Source organism: Triticum urartu, chromosome 6A (genome assembly GCF_056163025.1).
Source record: "Triticum urartu cultivar PI428250 chromosome 6A, HENAU_Tu73, whole genome shotgun sequence".
Taxonomy (NCBI): domain Eukaryota; kingdom Viridiplantae; phylum Streptophyta; class Magnoliopsida; order Poales; family Poaceae; genus Triticum; species Triticum urartu.
The window spans coordinates 132,944,979-132,964,778 of NC_141878.1; the positions used below are offsets into that span (position 1 = coordinate 132,944,979).

Consider the following 19,800-nt stretch of genomic DNA (forward strand, 5'->3'; position numbering starts at 1 on the left):
CGTCTTCCCGATCCAACCGATCCAAGCACCGAACGTACGGTACCTCCGTGTTCAGCACACGTTCAGCTCGATGACGTCCCTCGAGCTCTTGATCCAGTTGAGGACGAGGGGGAGTTTCGCCAGCACGACGGTGTGGTGACAGTGATGATGAAGTTACCGGCGCAGGGCTTCGCCTAAGCACTACGACAATATGACCAAGGTGTGTAACTGTGGAGGGGGGTGCCGCACACGGCTAGGAACAATTGATGTGTGTTCTAGGGGTGCCCTCCCCACATATATAAAGGAGGGAGAGGGAGGGAGGCAACCTAGGGTGTGCCCAAGTAGGAGGAATCCTACTTGGGCCCCTAGTCCAATTCGCCCCCCTTACCATATTTGGACAAGGGGGAAAGGAAGGAGGGGGGAGGGGAAGGAAATATGAGTCCTACTTCATACTTTCCTTTTCCTCCTCTCCTTTCCCTTTCTCTCCACGTGGCTGGCCCTATAGGAAGCGCACCAGCCCCTTCTAGGCTGGTGTGTTCCCTTACTAGGCCCATTAAGCCCATATCTTTGCCAGGGGTTGCCCAGAACCCCTTCCGGTGACCTGGTATCACCCGAAACACTTCCGGTGTCCAAACACTATCGTCCTATATATGAATCTTTACCTATTGACCATCTCGAGACTCCTCGTCTTGACTGTGACCTCATCCGGGACTCCGAACAAACTTCGGTCATCAAATCACATAACTCATAATACAAATCGCCATCAAACGTTAAGCGTGCGGACCCTACGGGTTCGAGAACTATGTAGACATGACCGAAACACATCTTCGGTCAATAACCAATTGCGGAACCTGGATGCTCATATTGGCTCCTACATATTCTACAAAGATCTTTATCGGTCAAACCGCATAACAACATACGTCATTCCCTTTGTCATCAGTATGTTACTTGCCTGAGATTCGATCATCGATATCATCATACCTAGTTCAATCTCGTTACTGGCAAGTCTCTTTACTCGTTCTGTAATGCATCATCCCGCAACTAACTCATTATCCACATTTCTTGCAAGGCTTATAGTGATGAGCATTGCCGGGAGGGCCCAGAGATACCTCTCCGATACACGGAGTGACAAATCCTCATCTTGATCTATGCCAACTCAACAAACACCATCGGAGACACCTGTAGAGCATCTTTATAATCACCCAGTTATGTTGTGACGTTTGATAGCACACAAAGTGTTTCTCCGGTATTCGGGAGTTGCATAATCTCATAGTTAGAGGAATATGTATAAGTCATGAAGAAAGCAATAGCAATAAAACTATACGATCATTATGCTAAGTTAACGGATGGGTCTTGTCCATCACATCATTCTCTAATGATGTGATCCCGTTTATCAAATGACAACACATGACTATGGTTAGGAAATTTAACCATCTTTGATTAACAAGCTAGTCAAGTAGAGGCATACTAGGGACACTTTGTTTGTCTATGTATTCACACATGTACTAAGTTTCCGGTTAATACAATTCTAGCATGAATAGTAAACATTTATCATGATATAAGGAAATATAAATAACAACTTTATTATTGCCTCTAGGGCATATTTCCTTCATTCATAAGGTTCGATCGGTAAAGATCTTCGTAGAATATGTAGGAACCAATATGGCATCCAGATTCCGCTATTGGTTATTGACCGGAGAGGTGTCTCGGTCATGTCTACATAGTTCTCAAACCCGTAGGGTCCGCATGCTTAACGTTCGTTGATGATATAATGTTATATGAGTTATGTGATTTGGTGACCGGATGTTGTTCGGAGTCCCGTATGAGACCACGAACATGACGAGGAGCTTCGGAATGGTCCGGAGGTAAAGATTGATATATAGGACGATGATATTTGGACACCGGAAGAGTTTCAGGAGGTATCAGGTAGTCATCGGATCATGAGAAGGCGGACCAAGGCATACACGGCGGCCGAGGACAAACTCCTTTGTGAGTGTTGGAGGGACATTGGGCAAAACCCCAAGACCAACGCTGAACAAAAGGCATCAACCTTTTGGACTCGTGTCCATCGTGAGTTCCATGAGTGCAAGAAGTTTCCGCCGTATCACATGCAAATCACGCGTGGGTGGGTGTCCATTTTGAAGCGTTGGAAGGTGGTCTAACAAGAGTGCACCAAGTTTTGTGCCACTCTTGAGAGCATCAAGGCACGCCCCATGAGCGGCATCGGCGTGGAAGACATGGTATGCTAGCAAGCACCCCTCTTTGTGTCATTCCGTTTATGCTTGCATGTCCATTTCCATATCCATTTGCCAATATGCTTGCGTGCAATTCATTTGTAGGCATTCCAAGCTTTGGAGGCATTTAAGTTCCAACACGATGGCAAGTCCTTCGACCTCTCGCATTGTTGGAGAGTCATCAAAGACGAGGAGAAGTTCAAGGCGCAATATGCCGCCCTTATGTCGCGTGGGCGGAAGAAGGCCGTGGAGGATGTTGGGGACGGCGAGAAGCCACGACCGCGGGGGAAGACCAACTCCAAGAAGGAGGACAAGTGGGATGCAGCATCGAATGCCTTGATCGCAACCGTGGAGGACATGATGACCTAGAAGGACTCAAGGGAGGAGAAGCGCCGGCAAGACAAGGAAGAACAAATGAACGCCTTCATGGAGATCCAAAGGAGGAGGCTTGAAATGGAGGCGGAGAAGCAAACAAGGATGCTTGAGATGGAGGCAGAGAAGCAAGTCAAGATGCTAGAGATCGAGGCCGCCAATGCCAAGACCAAGGTGAAAGAAGTGGCTCTCACTAGCATGATGACGAGGGTGGAGATCATGAAGGTGGATCTCAACACCGTGTCGCCAAGGAAGAGGTTGTGGTTCGAGAAGACGCGGGCCGACATGGTCAAGTTCGACGACGGGTGACCTATGGCGGTGAGTGCCATCCTTTTCTGTATGTCGGCAAGTGTGCTGGCATGACCACGGCCACGATGACGTGGTCGAACTCCCATCCCTTTTTGTGTGCTGGCATATGTGTCGGCCGCTGGCAAGTGCGCCAGCTAAACTGTGTGGTGTTTTTTCGAAGCTGGCATTGTATGCCGGCGCTGGCATGGTGCCGACATGAACTTCGGGCGACGACATGGCCGCTGGCATGATCTATGGCTGCGGGCCTTTTTCAAAATTTGCGTGCGGGCACGAAATAGATCGCGGCCGTCGGACGCACTGCCGATCCAAATCTTAAAAAACGCGGACACCGAGCGGGCGACCGATCCAAACGGACAAATAAACGGACGAAAGTGCCGTCCGTTTGGGTCGACGCGTTGGAGTTGCTCTTAGACATGATAACAAGACTTGCAATTGCAAACCAAAGTTTCTGTAGTGATACACATTTTATGTCACAGGAGCTAACGTATTAACAAAGTAATTGTTGATCAGCGCTTAGCTGAACCAAACAAAAAGTTCTTTAAAAGGTATTTCTGCAGTATACCCGCCAGCACCAAGTATATACATCATCAGCCAGCCAGGCGTCAACTGGACCTAAAGCTTTTCCCGTTCACCCGTGCACGTGCGCAGCATGTACATAGCACGTTCGGGCTCTCGCCTAGATTCGGAAATGCACCAGAGATTCACTACTCACTGTCGCACGAGGTACGTAGTACGTACGGTCGATATTGATCACTGCCCCGTACCGCCGCGCGTGCCCGGCTGCAGCGCCAGCTTGGCGGTGTCCTTCCACAGCCGCGCCTCCATCTCCTTCTCCATCACCTTCCGCTCCGCGCGCCGCAGCGACGCCTCCAGCTCCTCGATCCGCTCCCGGCTCCTCCGGTGCAGGAGCTCCTGCAGCCGCCTCTCTAGCTCCACCGCCGACACCCCCTCGTCGCCGCGCCCCTCCTCCTCCTCCTCCTCCTCCCCCTGTCCGTCCTCTGAATCTCGCCACCGCCTTGCACTGTAGCCGCCTCTACCGGCTCCGGCTCCGAACCCCCCCTCCAGCTCGATGAACGACTGCCCGTCCGACGACGACTGCATTCAGACGAACACAAAGAAACACAACACGCAATTATTTGCCTTGAGTTAACTGCTACGCAACATCATGAGCAAAAGTGCAGAGCTCAGTGTATTCGCGAGAGGAATCAATCATTCAAACCTCGGGTGTTCCTTGCTCGGTGCGGCAGTTGAGCTGAAACTGCTCCCCAGCCATGAAGCCCGATGGGTCCTCCACTTCAGACGACGTCTCGCTCGCGGTCTCCATGGCAGAAGAGGAGGCGGCAGCGCGGCCACACGGTTCTCGCTCGAGGTCGAACAGCGGGTTTCCTGTCAGCGCGTAGAACGGCCCGTCTCTCCGCTTCCGTCCAGCGCGCTTATCACGACGGAAATGGCGAGGACGCGCCGGTTCGGGAGAAGACGAAGAAGTGGCGCCGGCGTCTTGGCCGTCCGTGCGCGTACGGGACGAAGCGTGGCACTGGCACGGCGAAGCAGTCGTCGTGCCGACCTTCGTCGTCCTGACCACCAGCTGGTCCCTCATCTCCCGCAGGAGCGCCTCCATCTCCGCGCGCACCTCGGCCATCTTGTTTAGCTCTACGCATGTCTTGGCGAGGAGGAACAGCAGGCTCAGCCCCATGCCGGCAGTTTCCGTCGGCGACGCGCCGCTGCTCGGCGCTTTCCATCCTGCTGCTGCACGTACGCGCGCGACGATGCAATGGCACGCCAAAGTGGTTCTCAGAGATTCAGCGAACAGAGGCTAGCTGTAACTAGACATGTAGACTGAGAGCACCAACGAGCGCACGCAGACGCACCTGAGGAGTCCGTGGACGCGGCCTCGCTCTTCTCGGCGGCGACCTGATCCTTCCGCCCGCCGCCGCCTTTCCTGCCGAGCCTGACGAACCGGAGCCGCGCGCAGGTGAACATCGGGATGCGCAGCCGCGGCGTGCCGGGGGAAGGCGGCGAGGGCGGCATGGCGTCCTCCCCCGCCACCTCGTCTCCGCCGTCGCTGTCGACGAGGCAGTCGGAGATTCTCTTCTTCTTCTTGGTCGTCCCCGCTGCTGCTCCGTCAATGCCGCCCCCTACTGCCGATGCCATCGCGCACGAGCTAGAGTCCGAAAGAGAGCGCGCGCGGGCAGAGAGAGAGAGAGAGAGCAAGAGAGATAGAGGGCAGAGGATGGGCAGGACGCGTCCGCCGGCGGGCGTGGCGTGTGGAGAAAAGCAACGAAGCGTGGGCGGGCGGCAGAGCAGCGGGGAGTGGCGTTGGTACGGTGTGGACGCGGGACACGTCGTGGCGCGCCTGTTGCCGGACTGTGGCAACTGCCCGGCCCGGCTCGGGGAAAACAACATTCCCTATACAAAATCCGCGCGTGGTCGGCCTGCGTCGTCGTACGCGACGGAGGAGGTCGTTGGAAAGAACAGGATATAATGGCTCGAACCAACGATCGAATCTTCTCACAACTGGGGATGTGCAGGGTTTGCGTTGGCCGGACGCCCTCGTCGTCGCCGATCTTCCGTGCGCGGTCGTGCTCAGGCCTCCAGGGCGTCGCTCACATCACGGTGGCTTAGAGAGCATCAGACCATCGGTTCAACGGGGGCACCCACAGTGGCCTGATGGCGCGGCACAGCAATAGCATCTCCTGTTGTGACATCCTCCTGTGCCGTGCTCCCATGCCACTGCTGATATCCACTGTTAATGTAAGTGCAAGTGCAGAGACGTTGGCTGTCGCGTGGGATTATCAGTAAGCATATTACAGTATACTAGTACTACAAGATAATCTAGTCCTACTAGTCTTGAAAGATAGTAGTACTGCTAAATCCAACATGGGCACCTCTCAATCTCATGCGTCACGTCGCATCAAGATCGGGCAGGACCCCCCGGCAACAGTTCCATTCCTCCAATCATTGATCGCCGATGCAGTATATTTTACTTCGAGGTACTTGACGCCCCGTCTGATTAGCAGCATGGCCGCCACCGGCGTAAGACGCCGTTCCGGGCCGGGCCCCCCGCCGAGCCCCGCCAGAGGCGACAGGACAAAGAAAACCGTCGCGGCGCCGTGGGGGCGACCCATTCCGCGGCTCTGCCGACTTGCCGCCATCCCTTCTCCATGCATGAGTTCACAGACCAGTCCGCAGGCGCGCGGCGGTACCATACCAGTATGGCAAGACGGCCCCCGACAAAGCAGACGAGGCCGTCGCCGACGGCGAGCCGCGCGGACACCGGCAGGACTCTGATCCATCACCCCCGGGTTTCCCTCCGATTTGACGAGCGCATGTGTGCGTCCCTCTCGTCATGGCTGTTGGCGGATCTCGACGGATCCGGCCCGGTGACTCGGAGATTGGACGCTGGCGAGTCTCCGAGCCACGGAGTGTTGATTGATCGATCGACGGGTCGGGAGGTCAGATCTACTAGTCTGTCGTGTTAGCGTGGTAGGGTGCAGCATGCGGCGTGATTAAAGCCGGCGATTTCGCGGGCAGGGCGTCGGAATCGATCGCTCGACGAAGCTTGAGGCTAGCTTCCTGCGTGTGCATGCAACTGGAGTAGGAGTACTAGGAAACGCAAGATGTAGGTGTCATGCAGAAGCGTGGAAGCTATAGCTGGAACCATATAAGTGGCACGCAAGACGCAACAAATAATACAGAGCGGTTCCACGGTTACGACTTTTGGTTACAACAACCAGAAAGAAGATTAAGAATTCGTATATTAGGATAATCAACTAAGAACGATAGGGATGACTTAAGTTCACAAAATAACATCAAAGTGGTCGTGCCGGAGTGGTTATCGGGCATGACTAGAAATCATGTGGGCTTTGCCCGCGCAGGTTCGAATCCTGCCGACCACGCATTTTTCTCTCTCTCTCTCTGTATTCGGTTAGAAATGTTATTTTGCAGAGTAAACCATCTTCTTGTTATTTTTACAGAGTTTTTTTAATTTCCTAAAACACGGGGTTATTTTGTTCCGATTTTTCTCAACCAAGATAATTTTAAATCACTCCCTCCATTCACTTTTATAAGTCGTCTCAGATAAATGAAATTGAGTTGTTTTGCACATTGTCTGAAACGTCTACGAAGCCTTATAAAAATAAACGGAGAGAGTATTATTTAACATCTTATATGGCATAACACAATAAGGTAGGAATATCTCAAAATCAATGTTCCATTTGGGGATAATGTTCATGCAACTTGTCAAAGTTGTCACAAAAATTGTACGTAATCCACACCCAAAAAAAGAACAATGCTAGAAGAAATGCAGAGTATACCATCTTCTCTTTTTGGGCCGCCCGCAAAAAGAAAAAATCTTCTCTTTTTGGGCCAAAAACTATGTAGACTTCCCATCTAACTTTCTTTTTGTACCTCTTTATTTTTCCAGAGCTTTTTATGTCCTGAAAAACATGATTTGTTTTCTCCTAACTTCACGTCTTTATCAATAGGATAATTTAAAAATTGTATTTAACATCTTATGGCATAAGACAGCAAGGTAGGAATGTCACTTGTCACAAAAATAATGTCCCAATTGAAAGAAAAAAATGTTTATGCAACTTGTCAAAGTTGTTGCACTAGGTCACAAGAAATATACTAATCCACCCCACGAAAAAGAACGGTGCTACGCGTCTAAAGTTTGACGTATGATAGTTGTCCCATGTTGCAAATAAAAAATTATACGTAATCCACACCCAGAAAAGAACAGTGCTAGAAGCAATGCAGAGTATACCATCTTCTCTTTTTGGGCCATCCGCAAAAGGAAAAATCTTCTCTTTTTGGGCCAAAAACTATGTAGACTTCCCATCGCGGGGTCTTCCATGAGCGTGGGACTTTTTTTTGTACCTCTTTATTTTTTCAGAGTTTTTTATTTCCTAAAAAACAAGACATGTTTTCTCCCAACTTCACGTCTTTATCAATAAAAATGTATTCAACATCTTATGGCATAAGACAGTAAGGTAGGAATGTCACAAAATTAATGTCCCATTTGAAAAAAAATGTTCATGCAACTTGTCAAAGTTGTTGCACTATGTCACAAAAATTATACAAATCCACCCCACGAAAAAAGAACGGCGATGCGCATCTCAATGTTGAAGTATGATAGTTGCCCCATGCTGCAGATCAATCCAACATTTTTTCTTGGCCCTGACAATTTGACGCTGCAAAAAAAAGTGACGGAGAGAGTTTATACATAAACTGCCTTTTGCACATCAAATTTGCACACACAAAAACACGCCACCCGTGCGTTGGCAACCAAGGCAACGCGGGGAGGGGGGACCCTTGTGTCGTCACTTTTCTCTCTCCCTGCCCATACTTGTCTCGTCGCCGTCAGAGGACGCCCACCGACAAAGCTTGGGTCGACCCCAAGCAAGTGTTGGGGATCGTAGCAGAAATTTAAAATTTTCTACGCATCACCAAGATCAATCTATGGAGTCATCTAGCAACGAGAGGGAGAGGAGTGCATCTACATACCCTTGTAGATCGCGAGCGGAAGCGTTCAAGAGAACGGGGATGATGGAGTCGTACTCGTCGTGATCCAAATCACTGAAGATCCTAGCGCCGAACGGACGGCACCTCCTCGTTCAACACACGTACGGAGCGAGGACGTCTCCCGCGCCTTGATCCAGCAAGGAGGAGGGAGAGGTTGAGGAAGACGGCTCCAACAGCAGCACGACGGCGTGGTGGTGGTGAAGCAGCAGTACTCCGGCAGGGCTTCGCCAAGCTCTTACAGAGGAGAAGAGGTGTTGGGGAGGGGAGGGGCTGCGCCTTGGATGGTGTGTGTGCAGCCCTCCCCTTACCCCTCTATATATAGGGGAAGGAGGAAGGGGGCCGGTCCCCTCTAGATGAGATCTAGAGGGGGGCGGCGGCCAAGGGGAGGGGGCTGCCACCCCAAGCAAGGGGGGCGCCCCCCTTAGGGTTTCCCCCCCCCAACCCTAGGCGCATGGTCCCAAGGGGGGATGCGCCCAGCCCATGTAGGGTTGGTTCCCCTTTCCTCTACAGCCCATTAGGCCCTCCGAGAGAGGTGGCCCCTCCCGGTGGACCCCCGGAACCCCTCCGGTGGCCCCGGTACAATACCGATATGCCCCCGAACCTTTCCGGTGACCGTATGACAACTTCCTACATATAAATCTTCACGTCCGGACCATTCTGAAACTCCTTGTGACGTCCGGGATCTCATCCGGGACTCCTAACAACATTCGGTAATCACATACAAGTCTTCCTAATAACCCTAGCGTCATCGAACCTTAAGTGTGTAGACCCTATAGGTTCGGGAACCATGCAGACATGACCGAGACAACTCTCCGGCCAATAACCAACAGCGGGATCTGGATACCCATGTTGACTCCCAATAACCTTAAGTGTCATCTCAACGGATTTCGACGGAGCCCTATTTAAAGTGAATGCGGCAGTCTCTAAAGCATAGCCCCAAAATGACAGCGATAGATCGGTAAGAGACATCATAGATCGCACCATATCTAATAGAGTGCGATTACGATGTTAGGACACACCATTACGCTGAGGTGTTCCAGGCGGCGTGAGTTGTGAAACTATTCCACATTTCCTTAAGTGCGTGCCAAATTCGTGACTCAAATATTCTCCCCCACGATCTGATCGCAAGAACTTGATTTTCCTGTCACGTTGATTCTCAACCTCACTCTGAAATTCCTTGAACTTTTCAAAGGTCTCAGACTTGTGTTTCATTAAGTAGACATACCCATATCTACTCAAGTCATCAGTGAGGATGAGAACATAACGATAGCCACCGCGAGCCTCAACACTCATTGGACCGCACACATCAGTATGTATGATTTCCAATAAGTTGGTTGCTCGCTCCATTGTTCCGGAGAACGGAGTCTTGGTCATTTTGCCCATGAGGCATGGTTCGCACGTGTCAAATGATTCATAATCAAGAGACTCCAAAAGTCCATCTGCATGGAGTTTCTTCATGTGTTTGACACCAATGTGACCAAGGCGGCAGTGCCACAAGTATGTGGGACTATCATTATTAACCTTACATCTTTTGGTATTCACACTATGAATATGTGTAACATCACGTTCAAGATTAAATAAGAATAAACCATTGACCAGCGGGGCATGACCATAAAACATATCTCTCATATAAATAGAACAACCATTATTCTCGGATTTAAATGAGTAGCCATCTCGTATTAAACGAGATCCTGATACAATGTTCATGCTCAAAGCTGGCACTAAATAACAATTATTGAGGTTTAAAACTAATCCCGTAGGTAAATGTAGAGGTAGCGTGCCGACGGCGATCACATCGACCTTGGAACCATTCCCGACGCGCATCGTCACCTCGTCCTTCTGAAGGAAATATGCCCTAGAGGCAATAATAAAGTTATTATTTATTTCCTTATATCATGATAAATGTTTATTATTCATGCTAGAATTGTATTAACCGGAAACATAATACATGTGTGAATACATAGACAAACAGAGTGTCGCTAGTATGCCTCTACTTGACTAGCTCGTTAATCGAAGATGGTTATGTTTCCTAACCACAAACAAAAGAGTTGTTATTTGATTAACGGGATCACATAATTAGGAGAATTATGTGATTGACATGACCCATTCCATTAGCTTAGCACCCGATCGTTTAGTATGTTGCTATTGCTTTCTTCATGACTTATACATGTTCCTATGACTATGAGATTATGCAACTCCCGTTTGCCGGAGGAACACTTTGTGTGCTACCAAACGTCACAACGTAACTGGGTGATTATAAAGGAGCTCTACAGGTGTCTCCAAAGGTACATGTTGGGTTGGCGTATTTCGAGATTAGGATTTGTCACTCCGATTGTCGGAGAGGTATCTCTGGGCCCTCTCGGTAATGCACATCACATAAGCCTTGCAAGCATTGCAATTAATGAGTTAGTTGTGAGATGATGTATTACGGAACGAGTAAAGAGACTTGCCGGTAACGAGATTAAACTAGGTATTAAGATACCGACGATCGAATCTCGGGCAAGTAACATACCGATGACAAAGGGAACAACGTATGTTGTTATGCGGTCTGACCGATAAAGATCTTCGTAGAATATGTGGGAGCCAATATGAGCATCCAGGTTCCGCTATTGGTTATTGACCGGAGACGTGTCTTGGTCATGTCTACATTGTTCTCGAACCCGTAGGGTCCGCACGCTTAAGGTTTTGATGACAGTTATATTATGAGTTTATGCATTTTGATGTACCGAAGTTTGTTCGGAGTCCCAGATGTGATCACGGACATGATGAGGAGTCTCGAAATGGTCGAGACATAAAGATTGATATATTGGAAGCCTATATTTGGATGTCGGAAGTGTTCCGGATGAAATCGGGATTTTACCGGAGTACCGGGAGGTTACCGGAACCCCCCGGGAGGTATATGGGCCTTAGTGGGCTTTAGTGGAAGAAAGGAGAGGTGGCCAGGGCTGGGCCGCGCGCCCCTCCCCCCCTAGTCCGAATAGGATAAGGTGAGGGGGCCGGCGCCCCCCTTCCTTCTCTCTCTCCTCTTTCCCTCCCGAATCCTATTCCAACTAGGAAAGGGGGGGGGGGAATCCTACTCCCGGAGGGAGTAGGACTCCTCCTGGCGCGCCCTCTCCTGGCCGGCCGCACCCCCCCTTTGATCCTTTATATACGGGGGCAGGGGCACCCCTAGACACACAACTTGATCCAGGTGATCATATTCTTAGCCGTGTGCGGTGCCCCCTTCCACCATAGACCTCGATAATATTGTAGCGGTGCTTAGGCGAAGCCCTGCGACGGTAGTACATCAAGATCGTCACCACGCCATCGTGCTGACGGAACTCTTCCCCGACACTTTGCTGAATCGGAGTCCGGGGATCGTCATCGAGCTGAACGTGTGCTAAAACTCGGAGGTGTCGTAGTTTCGGTGCTTGATCGGTCGGGCCGTGAAGACATACGACTACATCAACCGCGTTGTGATAACGCTTCCGCTGTCGGTCTGCAAGGGTACATAGATGACACTCTCCCCTCTCGTTGCTATGCATCACCATGATCTTGCGTGTGCGTAGGAATTTTTTTGAAATTACTACGTTCCCCAACAGTGGTATCAGAGCCTAGGTTTTATGTGTTGATGTTATATGCACGAGTAGAACACAAGTGAGTTGTGGGCGATATAAGTCATACTGCTTACCAGCATGTCATACTTTGGTTCGGCAGTATTGTTGGACGAAGCGGCCCAGACCGACATTACGCGTACGCTTACGCGAGACCAGTTCTCCCGACGTGCTTTGCACAAAGGTGGCTAGCGGGTGACAGTTTCTCCAACTTTAGTTGAACCGAGTGTGGCTACACCCGGTCCTTGCGAAGGTTAAAACAACACCAACTTGACAAACTATCGTTGTGGTTTTGATGCGTAGGTAAGATTGGTTCTTGCTTAAGCCCATAGCAGCCATGTAAAACTTGCAACAACAAAGTAGAGGACGTCTAACTTGTTTTTGCAGGGCATGTTGTGATGTGATATGGTCAAGACATGATGCTAAATTTTATTGTATGAGATGATCATGTTTTGTAACCAAGTTATCGGCAACTGGCAGGAGCCATATGGTTGTCGCTTTATTGTATGCAATGCAATCGCGCTGTAATGCTTTACTTTATCACTAAGCGGTAGCGATAGTCATGGAAGCATAAGATTGGCGAGACGACAACGATGCTACGATGGAGATCAAGGTGTCACGCCGGTGACGATGGTGATCACAACGGTGCTTCGAAGATGGAGATCACAAGCACAAGATGATGATGGCCATATCATATCACTTATATTGATTGCATGTGATGTTTATCTTTAGTGCATCTTATCTTGCTTTGATTGACGGTAGCATTATAAGATGATCTCTCACTAATTATCAAGAAGTGTTCTCCCTGAGTATGCACCATTGCGAAAGTTCTTCGTGCTGAGACACCACGTGATGATTGGGTGTGATAGGCTCTACGTTCAAATACAACGGGTGCAAAACAGTTGCACACGCAGAATACTCAGGTTATACTTGACGAGCCAAGCATATACAGATATGGCCTCGGAACATGGAGACCGAAAGGTCGAGCGTGAATCATATAGCAGATATGATCAACATAGCGATGTTCACCAATGAAACTACTCCATATCACGTGATGATCAGACATGGTTTAGTTGATTTGGATCACGTAATCACTTAGAGGATTAGAGGGATGTCTATCTAAGTGGGAGTTCTTAAGTAATATGATTAATTGAACTTAAATTTATCATGAACTTAGTCCTGGTAGTATTTTGCAAATTATGTTGTAGATCAATAGCTCGCGTTGTTGCTTCCCTGTGTTTATTTTGATATGTTCCTAGAGAAAATTGTGTTGAAAGATGTTAGTAGCAATGATGCGGATTGGATCCGTGATCTGAGGTTTATCCTCATTGCTGCACAGAAGAATTATGTCCTTGATGCACCGCTAGGTGACGAACCTATTGCAGGAGCAGATGCAGACGTTATGAACGTTTGGCTAGCTCAATATGATGACTACTTGATAGTTTAGTGCACCATGCTTAATGGCTTAGAATCGGGACTTCAAAGACGTTTTGAACGTCATGGAGCATATGAGATGTTCCAGGAGTTAAAGTTAATATTTCAAGCAAATACCCGGATTGAGAGATATGAAGTCTCCAATAAGTTCTATAGCTGCAAGATGGAGGAGAACAGTTCTGTCATGAGCATATACTCAAAATGTCTGGGTATAATAATCACTTGATTCAATTGGGAGTTAATCTTCCAGATGATTGCGTCATTGACAGAATTCTCCAATCACTGCCACCAAGCTACAAGAGCTTCGTGATGAACTATGATATGCAAGGGATAACGGAAATGATTCCCAAGCTCTTCGTAATGCGGAAATTGACGAAGGTAGAAATCGAGAAAAACATCAAGTGTTGATGGTAGACAAGACCACTAGTTTCAAGAAAAGGGCATAGGGAAGAAGGGGAACTTCAAGAAGAATAGCAAGCAAGTTGCTGCTCAAGTGAAGAAGCCCAAGTCTGGTCCTAAGCCTGAGACTAAGTGTTTCTACTGCAAAGGGACTGGTCACTGGAAGCGGAACTACCCCAAGTGATTGGCAGATAAGAAGGATGGCAAAGTGAACATAAGTATATTTGATATACATGTTATTGATGTGTACTTTACTAGTGTTTATAGCAACCCCTCAGTATTTGATACTAGTTCAGTTGCTAAGATTAGTAACTCGAAACGGGAGTTGCAGAATAAACAGAGACTAGTTAAGGGTGAAGTGACGATGTGTGTTGGAAGTGGTTCCAAGATTGTTATGATCATCATCGCACACTCCCTATACTTTCGGGATTAGTGTTGAACCTGAATAAGTGTTATTTGGTGTTTGCGTTGAGCATGAATATGATTTGATCATGTTTATTGTAATACGATTATTTATTTAAGTAAGAGAATAAATTGTTGTTCTGTTTACATGATAAAACCTTATATGGTTACACACCCAATGAAAATAGTTCGTTGGATCTCGATCGTAGTGATACACATAATCATAATATTGAAACCAAAAGATGCAAAGTTAATAATGATAGTGCAACTTATTTGTGGCACTGCCGTTTAGGTCATATTGGTGTAAAGCGCATGAAGAAACTCCATGCTAATGGGTTTTTGGAATCACTTGATTATGAATCAATTGATGCTTGCGAACCATGCCTCATGGGCAAGATGACTAAAACGCCGTTCTCCGGAACTATGGAGCGAGCAACTGACTTATTGGAAATAATACATACTGATGTATGAGATCCGATGAGTGTTAAGGCTCGTGGCGGGTATCATTATTTTCTGACCTTCACAGATGATTTGAGCAGATATGGGTATATCTACTTAATGAAACACAAGTCTGAAATATTTGAAAAGTTCAAAGAATTTCAGAGTGAAGTGGAGAATCATCGTAACAAGAAAATAAAAGTTTCTACGATATGATCGCAGAGGTAAAATATTTGAGTTACGAGTCTAGCCTTCAGTTAAAACAATGTGAAATAGTTTCACTACTCACGCCACCTGGAACACCACAGCATAATGGTGTGTCTGAACATCATAACCGTACTTTATTAGATATGGTGCGATCTATGATGTCTCTTACCGATCTACCACTATCGTTTTAGGGTTATGCATTAAAGACAGCTGCATTCACGTTTAAAAGGGCACCATCTAAGTCCGTTGAGACGACACAATCTGAACTATGGTTTGGCAAGAAACCAAAGTTGTCGTTTCTTAAAGTTTGGGATTGTGATGCTTATATGAAAAAGTTTCATCCTGATAAGCTCAAACCCAAATCGGAGAAATATGTCTTCATAGGATACCCAAAGGAGACTATTGGGTACACCTTCTATCACAGATCCGAAGGCAAGACATTCGTTGCTAAGAATGGATCCTTTCTAGAGAAGGAGTTTCTCTTGAAAGAAGTGAGTGGGAGGAAAGTAGAACTTGATAAGGTAATTGTACCTTCTCCCTTATTGAAAAGTAGTTCATCACAAGAAATCTGTTCCTGTGACTACTACACCAATTAGTGAGAAAGACTAATGATGATGATCATGTAACTTCAGATCAAGTTAATACCGAATCTCGTAGGTAAACCAGAGTGAGATCCGCACCAAAGTGGTACGGTAATCCTGTTTTGGAAGTTATGTTACTAGACCATGACGAACTTGCGAACTATGAGGAAGCGATGATGAGCCTAGATTCCGCGAAATGGCTTGAGGCCATGAAATCTGAGATGAGATCCATGTATGAGAACAAAGTATGGACTTTGATTGACTTGCCCAATGATCGGCGAGCCATTGAGATTAAATGGATCTTGAAGAGGAAGACGGACGCTGATAGTAGTGTTACTATCTACAAAGCTAGAATTGTCGCAAAAAGGTTTTCGACAAGTTCAAGGTGTTGACTATGATGAGAGTTTCTCACTCATATCTATGCTTAAGTCTGTCCGAATCATGTTAGCAATTGCCGCATTTTATGAAATCCAGCAAATGGATGTCAAAACTGCATTCCTGAATGGATTTCTGGAAGAAGAGTTGTATATGATGCAGCCGGAAGGTTTTGTCGATCCAAAAGGAGCTAACAAAGCGTGCAAGCTCCAGCGATCCATTTATGGACTGGTGCAAGCCTCTCGGAGTTGGAATAAACGCTTTGATAGTATGATCAAAGCATATAGTTTTATACAGACTTGCGGTGAAGCCTGTATTTACAAGAAAGTGAGTGGGAGCACTACAACATTTCTGATAAGTATATGTGAATGACATATTGTTGATCGGAAATAATGTAGAATTATTCTGCAAAGCATAAAGGAGTGTTTTTAAAGAAGTTTTTCAAAGAAAGACCTCGGTGAAGCTGCTTACATATTAAGCATCAAAATCTATAGAGATAGATCAAGACGCTTGATGAGTTTTTTCAATGAGTACATACCTTGACAATATTTTGAAGTATTTCAAAAATGGAACAGTCAAAGAAAGAGTTCTTGGCTGTGTTACAAGGTATGAAATTGAGTAAGACTCAAAGCTCGACCACGGCAGAAGATAGAAAGAGAATGAAAGTCATTCCCTATGCCTCAGCCATAGGTTCTATAAAGTATGCCATGATGTGTACCAGATCTATTGTATACCATACACTGTGTTAAGAAAGGGAGTACAATAGTGATCTAAGAGTAGATCACTGGACATTGGTCAAAATTATCCTTAGTGGAATAAGGAAATATTTCACGATTATGGAGGTGACAAAAGGTTCGTCGTAAAAAGTTACGTCGATGCAAGTTTTGACACAGATCTGGATGACTCTAAGTCTCGATCTAGATACATATTGAAAGTGGGAGCAATTAGCTAGAGTAGCTCCGTGCAGAGCATTGTAGACATAGAATTCGCAAAATACTTACGGATCTGTATGTGACAGACCCGTTGACTAAAATTATCTCACAAGCAAAACATGATCACACCTTAGTACTCTTTGGGTGTTAATCACATAAATGATGTGAACTAGATTATTGACTCTAGTAAACCCTTTGGGTATAGGTCACATGACGATGTGAACTATGGGTGTTAATCACATGGTGATGTGAACTCTTAGTGTTGAATCACATGGCGATGTGAACTAGATTATTGACTCTAGTGCAAGTGGGAGACTGAAGGAAATATGCCCTAGAGGCAATAATAAAGTTATTATTTATTTCCTTATATCATGATAAATGTTTATTATTCATGCTAGAATTGTATTAACCGGAAACATAATACATGTGTGAATACATAGACAAACAGAGTGTCACTTGTATGCCTCTACTTGACTAGCTCGTTAATCGAAGATGGTTATGTTTCCTAACCATAAACAAAAGAGTTTTTATTTGATTAACGGGATCACATCATTAGGAGAATAATGTGATTGACATGACCCTTTCCATTAGCTTAGCACCCGATCGTTTAGTATGTTGCTATTGCTTTCTTCATGACTTATACATGTTCCTATGACTATGAGATTATGCAACTCCCGTTTGCTGGAGGAACACTTTGTGTGCTACCAAACGTCACAACGTAACTGGGTGATTATAAAGGATCTCTACAGGTGTCTCCAAAGGTACATGTTGGGTTGGCGTATTTCGAGATTAGGATTTGTCACTCCGATTGTCGGAGAGGTATCTCTGGGCCCTCTCGGTAATGCACATCACATAAGCCTTGCAAGCATTGCAACTAATGATTTAGTTTTGAGATGATGTATTACGGAACGAGTAAAGAGACTTGCCGGTAACGAGATTGAACTAGGTATTAAGATACCGACGATCGAATCTCGGGCAAGTAACATACCGATGACAAAGGGAACAACGTATGTTGTTATGCGGTCTGACCGATAAAGATCTTCGTAGAATATGTGGGAGCCAATATGAGCATCCAGGTTCCGCTATTGGTTATTGACCGGAGACGTGTCTTGGTCATGTCTACATTGTTCTCGAACCCGTAGGGTCCGCACGCTTAAGGTTTTGATGACAGTTATATTATGAGTTTATGCATTTTGATGTACCGAAGTTTGTTCGGAGTCCCGGATGTGATCACGGACATGACGAGGAGTCTCGAAATGGCCGAGACATAAATATTGATATATTGGAAGCCTATATTTGGATGTCGGAAGTGTTCCGGATGAAATCGGGATTTTACCGGAGTACCGGGAGGTTACCGGAACCCCCCGGGAGGTATATGGGCCTTAGTGGGCTTTAGTGGAAGAAAGGAGAGGTGGCCAGGGCTGGGCCGCGCGCCCCTCCCCCCTAGTCCGAATAGGATAAGGTGAGGGGGCCGGCGCCCCCCTTCCTTCTCTCTCTCCTCTTTCCCTCCCGAATCCTATTCCAACTAGGAAAGGGGGGGAATCCTACTCCCGGAGGGAGTAGGACTCCTCCTGGCGCGCCCTCTCCTGGCCGGCCGCACCCCCCCTTTGATCCTTTATATACGGGGGCAGGGGGCACCCCTAGACACACAACTTGATCCAGGTGATCATATTCTTAGCCGTGTGCGGTGCCCCCTTCCACCATAGACCTCGATAATATTGTAGCGGTGCTTAGGCGAAGCCCTGCGACGGTAGTACATCAAGATCGTCACCACGCCGTCGTGCTGACGGAACTCTTCCCCGACACTTTGCTGGATCGGAGTCCGGGGGTCGTCATCGAGCTGAATGTGTGCTAAAACTCGGAGGTGCCGTAGTTTCGGTGCTTGATCGGTCGGGCCGTGAAGACGTACGACTACATCAACCGCGTTGTGCTAACGCTTCCGCTGTCGGTCTGCAAGGGTACGTAGATGACACTCTCCCCTCTCGTTGCTATGCATCACCATGATCTTGCGTGTGCGTAGGAAATTTCTTGAAATTACTACGTTCCCCAACACCTTCGCCAGTCTCCGCTTATTCCGCAGCTCCTTTTTTGAGTTACAAATATGAGCAACCGCACCGGTATCAAATACTCAGGAGCTACTACGAGTACTTGTAAGGTACACATCAATAATATGTATATCACATATGTTGGGGATCGTAGCAGAAATTTAAAATTTTCTACGCATCACCAAGATCAATCTATGGAGTAATCTAGCAACGAGGGGAAGGAGAGTGCATCTACATACCCTTGTAGATCGCTAAGCGGAAGCGTCGCAAGAACGCGGATGAAGGAGTCATACTCAAAGCGATTCAGATCGCGGTTGATTCCGATCTAAGCGCCGAACCACGACGCCTCCGCGTTCAACACACGTGCAGCCCGGTGACATCTCCTACGCCTTGATCCAGCAAGGGGAGAAGGAGAGGTTGGGGAAGACTCCGTCCAGCAGCAGAACGACGGCGTGGTGGTGGTGGAGGAGCGCGGAACTCCAGCAGGGCTTCGCCAAGCACTACGAGAGACGAGGAGGGAGAGAGGTAGGGCTGCGCCAAGAGGGAGATGATCTCGCGTATATTGCAGCCCCCAATACCTCAAGTATATATAGGGGAAGGGGAGGGGCTGCGCCCCCATCTAGGGTTCCCTCCCTAGGGGTGGCGGCAGCCCCAAAACCCATCTAGGGTTGCGGCCAAGGGGGGAGAGAGAGGAGGCGCACCTAGGGTGGGCCTTAAGGCCCATCTGCCCTAGGGTTTGCCCCCCTCCCCTCTAGGAGGCGCCTTGGGCCTTGGTGGGAGGCACCCCAGCCCACCTAGGGGATGGTCCCTTCCCACTATTGGCCCATGTAGGCCTCCGGGGCTGGTGGCCCCTCCCGGTGGACCCCCGGACCCCTCCGGTGGTCTCGGTACACTACCGGTGATGCCCGGAACACTTCCGGTGGCCAAAACCATACTTCCTATATATTAATCTTTACCTCCGGACCATTCCGGAACTC

General features: G+C 47.8%; 1 protein-coding gene and 1 non-coding gene across 3 annotated transcripts; one reads left to right on the forward strand and one right to left on the reverse strand.

Annotated features, from left to right (window-relative positions):
• Nucleotides 1–3,381: 3,381 nt before the first annotated feature.
• On the reverse strand, nucleotides 3,382–5,349 carry LOC125514439 (uncharacterized). Of its 2 annotated transcripts, none has more exons than XM_048679771.2 (3): nucleotides 4,763–5,349; nucleotides 4,114–4,637; nucleotides 3,382–3,989 (listed from the first exon to the last, which is right to left on the reverse strand). In XM_048679771.2, the coding sequence occupies exons 1-3, from the start codon at nucleotides 5,295–5,297 to the stop codon at nucleotides 3,645–3,647; spliced, it is 1,404 nt and encodes a 467-aa protein (XP_048535728.2). In that variant the 5' UTR covers nucleotides 5,298–5,349; the 3' UTR covers nucleotides 3,382–3,644. The 2 variants fall into 2 exon arrangements, with proteins under 2 accessions (XP_048535728.2, XP_048535727.2); XM_048679770.2 differs by having other exon boundaries at nucleotides 4,114–4,640; nucleotides 4,763–5,345.
• A 1,359-nt stretch (nucleotides 5,350–6,708) lies between these two features.
• Nucleotides 6,709–6,790, forward strand: TRNAS-AGA (transfer RNA serine (anticodon AGA)). The gene has a single exon. It is a non-coding gene; the product is annotated as a tRNA-Ser (tRNA).
• The last annotated feature ends 13,010 nt before the right edge of the window (nucleotides 6,791–19,800 follow it).

Excerpts from the sequence above, each read along its gene's own strand:
- LOC125514439 (XM_048679770.2), bottom strand. The coding sequence starts at position 5,297 with ATGTTGTTTTCCCCGAGCCGGGCCGGGCAGTTGCCACAGTCCGGCAAC. Across the intron at positions 4,641-4,762 it reads CGCGTCCACGGACTCCTCAG|CAGCAGGATGGAAAGCGCCG; the intron begins GTGCGTCTGCGT and ends GCGTACGTGCAG. Across the intron at positions 3,990-4,113 it reads CCGAGCAAGGAACACCCGAG|TCGTCGTCGGACGGGCAGTC; the intron begins GTTTGAATGATT and ends GTCTGAATGCAG.